The sequence below is a fragment of the Poeciliopsis prolifica genome, unplaced genomic scaffold, assembly GCF_027474105.1.
Source record: "Poeciliopsis prolifica strain line A6 unplaced genomic scaffold, Auburn_PproV2 SCAFFOLD003, whole genome shotgun sequence".
Taxonomy (NCBI): domain Eukaryota; kingdom Metazoa; phylum Chordata; class Actinopteri; order Cyprinodontiformes; family Poeciliidae; genus Poeciliopsis; species Poeciliopsis prolifica.
The window spans coordinates 13,005,999-13,016,060 of NW_026562378.1; the positions used below are offsets into that span (position 1 = coordinate 13,005,999).

General features: G+C 35.1%; 1 protein-coding gene across 2 annotated transcripts; it reads left to right on the forward strand.

Annotated features, from left to right (window-relative positions):
• Nucleotides 1–449: 449 nt before the first annotated feature.
• Nucleotides 450–9,955, forward strand: wdr77 (WD repeat domain 77). Of its 2 annotated transcripts, XM_055021344.1 has the most exons (11): nucleotides 450–560; nucleotides 5,589–6,109; nucleotides 6,313–6,498; nucleotides 6,589–6,730; nucleotides 7,939–7,988; nucleotides 8,170–8,240; nucleotides 8,774–8,831; nucleotides 8,935–9,006; nucleotides 9,115–9,223; nucleotides 9,313–9,381; nucleotides 9,458–9,955. In XM_055021344.1, exons 2-11 carry the CDS (start codon nucleotides 6,001–6,003, stop codon nucleotides 9,594–9,596), a joined length of 1,005 nt encoding a protein of 334 aa, XP_054877319.1. In that variant the 5' UTR covers nucleotides 450–560; nucleotides 5,589–6,000; the 3' UTR covers nucleotides 9,597–9,955. The 2 variants fall into 2 exon arrangements, with proteins under 2 accessions (XP_054877319.1, XP_054877311.1); XM_055021336.1 differs by lacking the exon at nucleotides 450–560 and having other exon boundaries at nucleotides 4,974–6,109.
• The last annotated feature ends 107 nt before the right edge of the window (nucleotides 9,956–10,062 follow it).

Genomic DNA, 10,062 nt, shown 5'->3' on the forward strand with positions numbered 1-10,062 from the left:
ACTGAACTTCAAAATGCAAGTGTAGCCTGAGGCAACATTCCTTGAAGGTCAAAAAGGTGATGATTATGACTGTCAGAAATTTTTTTTTCTAATGTTTCACTGAAAAGCTTTTGCTTCATGTCTTTACTTTTGAGCAATGTGCTAAATTTAGAATCTATGGCAGTCAAAGTTTTTGAGTGAAAAAAAAGTCCAGTTTCATAAATCTGAAATAATTCAGACAAAACAAATGTTTCATTGGGTGCATAAAATCAAGAGTAGATTTCCAGAAATACAGAAATAATGTATCTCCCCTCTTGATTTTTATTTTATTCTGGTTTGCTTTATTTTAAATAATCAATTTAAATTGAGAGTAGTTCCCAAATGCATACATTTAATTTTATTTTATCTCATTCGACCAGGAGATGGCAGTACCTCGTAAATAGTTCCAAAAATCCAACAAGAAGAAACGTAGGGGGGACGCGCGCCGGTCGTCGACGGAGGTCGGAGGAGACGGTTGGAGGAAGAAGGCGGAAAAACAAATTACAAATTGAAATTGTAAAAGGCGGATTGAGCATAAACTGGTATGTGAATGGTTCGGTTGGTAATGGAGTTAGGAGATGAGGAAGATATGGATTTTGATGGGTGGACGCCAGTGGGGAGAGGAAGAGAGAGAGGACGTGGAAGAAACAAAATAGATGAAAGAAAAGAAATTGGTGAAAGTCAAGGAAGTAAACGAGAACTGGAAGAAAGTAGCTCAGAGGAAGAAAGGATAGTTAGGAGGAATGTTGTGCGGGAGGAATTTAAAATAATATTAAAACTTAAAAATGAGGAAGGACAAGATAACATTAGCCCCATTGTGGTGTCAAGAGAAATAAAAAAGAAAATTGGAGATGTTGAAATGGTAAAAATGTTGAGAGATGGGAATCTGTTGTAAAAACGAAGAACAAAAGAACAAGGCTCTAAACGTGGAGAATATTTGTAAAAAGAATGTGTTGGAGAAAAGAATCATCGGAGAAAATAAAAAAACTAGAGGAGTGATTTATGGGATCCCTCTAGATGAAGATCTTGATAAAATCAAGAAAAGTGTAGTTGGTGCAAAAGTGAATAACTTAAGGAGATTGTCCAAAACAATAAACGGGGAGAGAGTGGGGAGTCTGTCAATACTCATGGAATTCGAAGAGAAAGAATTACCACTAAACATCAAAATAGGTTATCTCAGTTTTCAGGTCAGGCCTTATATCCCTCCACCGCTTCGTTGCTTTAAATGTCAAAGATATGGACACATAGCAGCAGTTTGCAAAGGAAAGCAGAGATGTCCAAAATGTGGAGAAGATCACAAATTAGAAGAATGTAAAGAAGAAGTACAAGAAAAATGTAATTGTGGAGGGAATTATAGAGTTACATATGGAGGATGTGAAGTCAGGAAGAAAGCAAAAGAAGTCACACAGATTAAAATGACTAAAAATATAAGCTATGCAGAGGCAGTTAAAAATGTGAAAGAACAGAAAATAAGAGAGATTGAAAAAACGAGGCAAATTCCACTGCAAAGTGAGATACAGTCAGAGGAAAAGGTTGTGATATCAGTAGAAAAACTAATATTATTTATGGCATATGTTATCAACTGTACTGACCAAGCCAAGAATAAAACGGAGAAGATTAAAATTATAGTGAGGGGAGCGGAAAAGTTTTTGGGGTTTAAAGAGGGATCATGGGAGAACATAAACGAAAAATTGGAGGTAGACAGGAAGCCAGGAACATCTGGTGGAAATAATTCATGTTAATATTACAATGGAATGCAAGAAGTTTGATTGCTAACGGACAGGAACTTAAAGGATATATTGATAGTCTTGAGGAAAAACCAGAAATTATTTGTATTCAGGAAACATGGCTAAAAGCAACGTTAGATTTTGTGATTAACGGATATGGTAGTGTAAGAAGAGATAGGCAGGAGGGAGGAGGAGGTGGATGTGGAATATTTGTAAAAAAAAGGGATACAATATCAGGTTTTAGGGAAAGGGAAAGAACTTGAATATATAATAATTGAAATTTGGGAACAAGGTGGTAAAGTTAAAATAATAAATTTTTATAATCCATGTAAATTATTATCAATTGAAATAATGGATGAATTAACTGAATATTTGGAAGGAAAAGTAATTTGGTGTGGGGATTTTAATGCTAATAGTACATTATGGGGTAAATGTAACGATAGAAATGGGAAAATAATAGAAGAATTAATAGAAAGTAAAAATCTTGTATGTATTAATGATGGGAGGGGAACTAGACTTAATGTAAGAACAGGAATGGAATCAGTTATTGATTTAACAATAGTTTCAAATGGTTTAGCGAGTATTTGTGAATGGATCATTGATAAAAATACAACAATAGGTAGTGATCATTATCCCATTACAATAAAAGTAGGATTAAATATAATATAATAAAAATATAAAGGTCAATAAAAATGGGATTTTAATAAAGCAGATTGGATTAAATTCAGATTTTTAAGTCAAATAAAATTAGAAAAAGTGGATATGGAAATGAATATAGATGAAATAAATTTAAAAATTTGTGAGATAATCTTGGAAGCAGCAGATAAATCTATGAAGAAAATAGGGTGTAAAAATTATAAGAAAATAGTACCATGGTGGACAAATGAATGTAAAGAAGCAATAAAAGTAAGAAACAAAGCATTTAAGGTATTAAGAGGTAATTCAAAATATGAGAATTTAATTGATTATAAAAGAAAGCAAGCAATAGTAAGGAGAATAATTAAAATGCAAAAAGAGAATATTGGAAAAAATGTTGTAGCACAATAGGGAAGGAAACAAAAATAGAAAAAATTTGGAGAATGATTAGAAGAATGAATGGCATTAAAAGAGAATTTGAATATCCTATATTAAAAGTAGATAATATAAATATAATTAAAGATGAAGATAAAGCAGAAATATTGGCAAGAACATTCAGTAAAATCCACAGTTCAGATAATATTAGTGAGGAGGTAGAAAAGGAAGAGAAAATACAAAACTCAAATATAAAGATGTGTTGCAAATGAAGAAGAAGCAAATAAATTGTTAAATGTTGAATTTACAAAAGCTGAATTGAACTCTTCATTTACAAAACTTAAAAATACAGCACCAGGTAAAGATAAAATATGGTATAGAATGATAAGTCATCTCAGTGAAAAATCTAAAGAGATAATATTGAAATTATATAATAAAATTTGGGAGGAGGGGAAATTACCAATGGAATGGAAAGAATCAATTATAGTACCAATAGCTAAACCAGGGAAAGATAAATCAAAACCAGAAAATTATAGGCCAATAGCTTTAACATCAAACTTATGTAAAATAATGGAAAAAATGATTAACAATAGACTAGTATATTATTTAAATAGTAAGGGGTATATAGTAAATTATCAAAGTGGATTTCGAAAAGGGAGGAGTACTAATGATCCAACAATATGTCTAGAGCATGAAATTAGAAAGGCACAAGTAAATAAAGACAATGTGGTGGCAATATTTTTTGATATAGAAAAAGCGTATGATATGATGTGGGTAGAGGGATTATTAATTAAATTATATAGGTTGGGCATTAAAGGAAAGATATATCAATGGATTAAAGACTTTTTACTAAATAGGAAAATTCAAGTTAGAATCGGTGAAGTAACATCAGGAGTATATAGAGTAGAAAATGGAACACCACAGGGGAGTATAATAAGTCCGTTATTGTTCTCTATTATGATAAATGATATATTTAAAGGTATTGATAAAGAAATGGGATGTTCACTCTTTGCGGATGATGGAGCGGTTTGGAAAAGAGGGAAAAATTGAGGTTTTATTGTTAAAAAATTACAAGATGTTATTAATGAGCTAGAGAGATGGGCATGGCAATGGGGATTTAAGTTTTCAGTTGAAAAAACAAAAGTAATGGTATTTACTAGGAAAAAAATAAACAGGGAAGTAAAATTAAAATTATATAGTCAAGAATTAGAGCAAGTAAAGTGTATAAAATTTTTAGGAGTATGGTTTGATGATAAACTAAAATGGAATGTACATATTCAGAAAGTTGTCGATAAAAGTAAGAAAATCTTAAATATTTTGATGCTTGGCTGGCAATGATTGGGGAGCAGATAGGCAATCTTTGAGACAGTTTTATACAGGTATGATAAGAGCTAACATAGATTTTGGTTGTATTGTTTACGGTTCAGCAGCGAAAGTACATTTGGTTAAATTAGATGTAATACAACATCAAGCATTAAGATTATGTTCTGGAGCATTTAAAACCACACCAAGGGCAGCAATGGAAGTAGAGATGGGAGAAATGCCATTAGAATTAAGAAGATTAAGGTTGGAATTAAATTATTGGTTAAATTTGCAAAGCAATAATATTGATCATCCGGCTAGGGAAATTTTAAAACCATGTTGGGAAAAAGAAACAAAAGAAATGGGGAGTCTTGGATGGACAATTGAAAACAAAATAAAAGAATTTAACATGAGTAGTCTGGAAATTAGTCATACAACACCAACATCAGTAATACCACCATGGATTCTACCAGAAGCAACAGTAGATATGACAATAATGGATAAGAAACAGGATAAATCTTTCATCATTGATAGTAGTTCAGTGCAGGTACTTTTAAACAAGTACTATCAGTATATTCAAATCTATACAGATGCATCAAAAATAACTGGAAAAGTAGGCATAGCGTTTGTAGTACCAGAATTCAATATAAGAATAGGAAAACGAATTACAGACGGATTATCAGTGTACACAGGAGAAATGATGGCAATTTCATTGTCTTTACAATGGGTGGAAGAGATAAAACCATTAAAAACAATAATCTGTTCAGATTCAAGATCTGCATTATTAAGTATTAAAAACAAGCAATCGGATAGTAGAATGGACATTTTATTAGAAATATTTCACACATTATATAGAATAAAAATATGGGTGTGATAGTTAATTTTGTATGGGTTCCAGCACATATGGAATAGAAGGAAATGAGAGGGCAGATAAATTAGCAAAAGGGGCAATTCAAAATCCAATTAGCATTAAAGTTAAAACAAGTAAAGCTGAAGGAAAGAGTATAGTTAAGGAAAAACTGACGGAAAAGTGGCAGGAAAGGTGGGATGAAGAAATAACAGGAAGATGGTATTATAAGATTCAGAAGATGGTAGGAGAAAGAAGAAATAGAAAAGAGGAAAGAGTGATAACAAGGATAAGATTTGGGCATACAGGACTTAACTACTCACTTTTTAGAATTCAAAAGCATGCAACTGGTAAATGTAAGTATTGTGGAGAATGGGAAACAGTAGAACAGGTTATTCTATTATGTGATAAATATGAAAGAGAGAGGAGATATATGAAAAAAGAGTTTGAAAGTATTAAGGAAATTTTTAATTTAATAGATATTTTGAGGAAGAGTTTTGAGAGCAAACATACAAATAGTTATTCGATTTTTAAAGAAAACTAAGATATTCAGTAGAATTTGATAGAGTAGACATAAGAGTTAATGTATGGATGATAGTGATGAGTAGAATATAAATATGGATGTAAGTATGTATGTGTAGGTATAAATATAAATATGTTTTTTCTTTTTTTTGTGTGTGTAGGTGTATGTATGAATATATATAGGTATATATATACAGAGAGAGCGTTAGACCAACACGAGCCACACTCCATACCAGTAAGTGGCGGTAATGCTACTCTAAGTTTGTTGCCAACCGCCAATAAACACAACAAGAAGAAGAAGAAGAAGAAGAAACGTAGAGGAAGCAGGAAGTTTGTGTTCGCTGGTTTTATGTTTGTCCAGTTTTTCATTAATTTTGAAAACGATCATCTTAAGCTCCATATTTTATAAAGCGGGGTCATTATTATTGCTTCAGAATAAACTGGTTTATTTAAGCAGACCAGAGACAGAAGGAGCGGTGTCTTTTTATCGGCGCTAGCTAGCTGCTGCTGAAGCTGCTGTGAAGGAGAAACATCTCAGTTGTTGAGAGTGAAGACTCCAGGGCTGCAGTTTGGATGAAAAGTACAGTGGACACCAACATGATTAAGGAAAACCCGTGGAAGATACCTCCCAACGCCCCTGCGTGTATGGAGAAGCACCTGTGCGCGGCTCGGTACCGAGCAGGTAAGCAGCAGCTAGCCGGGATCGCTGGAGGAGAAACACGTGGTTTTGCTGGGTCGTCATGTTTACAGAGAGGCAGTCCTGCTGCTTCCATATGATAAATTATGATGAACCACAATGTGCCAACAGTTGTCAAGAACATTTATGTTCACGTAATGTGGAACGGAAAGATCTTTTTTAATATATTTATCTGCTTTTCTCTACAGATGGCATGCTGCTGCTGGGAGCCTCCAGCCTCTCTGGCAGAAACTGGCAAGGATCCGTTTGGATCTACAGCGAACCGGAGCAAGCCCCCAGCGAGGGGCTCTGCAAAGCTGGAGTGCAGACTGAGGCTGGGGTCACAGATGTCCAGTGGGTGACTGAAAAGGGAGTGGCTGTCGCCTCAGATTCGGGTAAGGCCTAACTTCACAGAACCTGGCTGAACCACAGTGACCTCAGACTGGAATGAAAATGGATTTCTTTTGGTTATTTGTTCTGTGCAGGCGCCCTGGAGCTCTGGGAACTGGCAGAGGATGAGCGCCTGCTGATGAATCGCTTCACCAAATATGAACATGACCACATTGTCACCACTGTGAGCCCCATTACTGGAGCAAGCAGTGCTGTCACTGGCAGCATGGACTGCAGGTTAGAGAGTAGTTCACACATGGAGCCATGCATTTAGAGGGAAGCATATGTTCTAGATGAAAATATAAAGATGTTTATGAGCTTTTAACACTTTATTATGTAAAAACTTGAACAGATTTTACGTGATAGACCAATACCAAGTGCAGCAAAATTCTGAAGTAGAAGTAATCTAGATATTCAGTTTTTTATAAATGACAAATCAAACATTTGATGTTTGACTTATTTGTATTCAGCAACTGATTTAATGAGCCATTTGCAGTTTCACTGTACCCGCCGTGTGTACTTATACTTGCATTGCTTAATCTTTGAGACACTGTAGACCCACTATTGTCTGCCATAACAGTCGGAAGGTTTTGGGGGATGTCTCAACTAGTTTTGTATGTCTAGAAATAATATTTTTGCTTGTTCCTAGTTCCAAAATACCTGAGACATATTTAATGAGAGTTTCTGAACTTCCATTTTCATATGCTGTGATATGAAAATCATAGTATGAGATTTTCAAAGTAGACAACTCAATAGTTATCCTATCAGCTCAGCTGTGAATATCTGCAATGCCAATGTTACCACAGACTTATTTAGTCTTTCTGTGATTAATGCTGTCTAGCCTGCTATATGAAGTGAAAGGTCGTCTGTATGTTATGTTCTTTACTCTTCATATTTTTTCAGCTGATTGTATGAACAGTACTCCCTAAAGATGTTCAGTGTTTCAATAAATTAACCATTCTCTAAATTCCTCCTCTACTTTACTCCTGATCCTTCTGATGTGTTCCTTGGTCTTCATGATTCTGTTTGTTCTCTAATGTTCCCTAACAAACCTCTGAGGCCTTCACACAACAACTGAATTTAGACTGAGATTAAATTACACACCATTTACAAACTAGGTGACTATGAAGGGGAATTTTGTTGTACTACATTTTATTTAGTGGTGTGAGATAAAAGGGAGAAGCAATCTGTTCTCCTGAGATTTGATTTTTTTTTTTTTTTTTTAAATTTGAAAACCAAGTTATCATTTTGGCTCCACTTTAATCATGGACTACTTTCCCAACAAATTTATTAGTTTTTTCTTTAAAATTTGACAGACTTTCAAAAAAAGAGAATGATTATCAGAAGACAAAACTTTAATTAACCTTTTTACCAACTTAACTTTTTTCTTTTCCTCTTTTTTGTATTTTCTGTTCATCCATTTTATTCCGATATCTTTTAAACAGAATTAAAATCTGGGACCTCAGTCAGGAAACAGTTGTCACCACCTACAACGGTAAGAGAACATCTAAAATCCACTTTATCAAAACAACCTTAAAGCCAACTTGAAATCAAATCGTTTTTTATTCAGACAAGAAGTTATCTTGGTTGTAGTAAATTTCATCAACTGTTTAAAAGCGAATTAATCTTGAATGTAGTTTGAAATGTCTAGACCTTCGTTATTTTTCTCCTTGCAGTTCACACAGAGCCTGTTAATTGTGTTGCCTGCAGTCCGACAGATGAGTCTCTCTTCGTCTCCTGTGGCCAAGTAGGATTCCTTTCAATGTTGTGGTTTCATTTAGGGAAATGTGTCGAGGAGAAATCAGTTATTTAACCCAACCCGCATATTCTGACACACAAAGGGGGAAAAAAATGTCCTGCAGGTTAATAGATAGTTTTAGTTTGAACTGCATCGACATGCATGCTGTTAGTTGTTGGTTTACTGGCCAAATATTGATTCATTTAAAAAAATAAAAAAATATCTCAATATCTGACTTGCCATTCATGGATCAAATCAGTGATAAATAAGCCAATTCAAGTTCAGTCAGTAGTAAAACTTAACAGTTAAGTTAAACGACTTGTCATATTTGACAAAATTTGGTTTTCATCAAAAGTTATTTCTTTGTTCAAAATCTGTTTAGCAGGGTCTTTCTTTAGATAAAGAAGATGCTCCTCAAATGGAGAAGACGTGTAGGGAAAATTAGCGGGAACAAATTACTTTTAATTAGTACCAGCAGTTTTACTTCTTCAACATAAACCCTTCAAGTTGAGGAGTTTTCAGTTCCGTTTTCTTTCCCTCAGGATGGTCGTGTGTTGATGTGGGACAGGAGAAAGCCGGATAAACCAGCCTCAAGAATAGGTAAGCAGGCTACTGTAGCATGATGTCTTAAACTGGACTACCTTCTTGATACCTCAGCTTTACAGGGAAAGGTGATACTCTTTACTTCTGCGGTTTGTTGCAGATGTTGAATTTCCCAGTTGCTCTCCCACGACTGCTGTTTGGCACCCCCACCAGAGAAGCACTATTGCTTTTGGTAAGGTCTGCCAGCAGATTGTTGACTGACAGAAGCACAATTCTCCTTCTCTCCCCCCGTTTTTTTTTTTTCTTGCTTCTTCACATTACCATTCTCGTTTTCTCTCAGGCGATGAGATGGGCAATGTGTCTGTTAAAGATTTCCTGGGATCAGAACCGGCACAGGTGAAAAAAATACACAGCCGCAGAGTTAACAGCCTGGCCTTCTCTACAAATAGGTAAAGATTTAATGTGTCAAAATATCATTTTTGGCGTTTCCTTTCCTCTCTTCTCCTTATTAATCAACAGTTTATTTTTCCCACCCTAGTGTCCCTTTGCTAGCCTCTGTTAGTGACGACTGCTCCCTTGCTGTTATAAACTCTGAACTTCAAGAAATGTGAGTCTTTTCAGTTCACTTAGTAACTCTTGTGTTCTGCATCAGACAATAAACAAACTACATTTTCTTTCTACAGTTTCAGAGATCGGCGACACCAGGACTTTGCTAAAGGTGTGAGTTGGCTTCACGGTGATTGCAACAGGCTCACGACTGTCGGCTGGGATCATCTCGTGCTTCACCACACCATCACTCCAAATACTGAGTCCTCATCTTAGACCTGCATGGTCACAAGTGGCATATCAGTGTGTCCAACATCAGTCCTTGGAGGCTGGTGTCCTGCGTGTTTTTATTTCCCTGGTTCAACACAACTGAATCAAAAGGCGGCTCGTCTACAAACCTCTGTCGAGCTTTGACATTCTGGCAGGACACCAGATCTGGAGGACTGGATCTGGACACTCATTGATGATTGAATATAACATCTTATTTAGGAGAAGTGAATTGAAACATCCAACTCACAGATATGTGCACATTATTTTGTGTAAGGATCTTCTCTGTCTGGTGGAACTGGTTCATGTTGTGTAGCATCTCCATATTTGCACCATAGACTTTTACATTAAAGGAAAGCTAAAGCTGTTATGAATTTTTTTTATGTGTTCAAATGTTCGGACTGAAGGTGTGTAACTTTTATATAATTTTTTTTGTGACATATTTCTTAAAACTTTCACTATGTTGTGACGACAT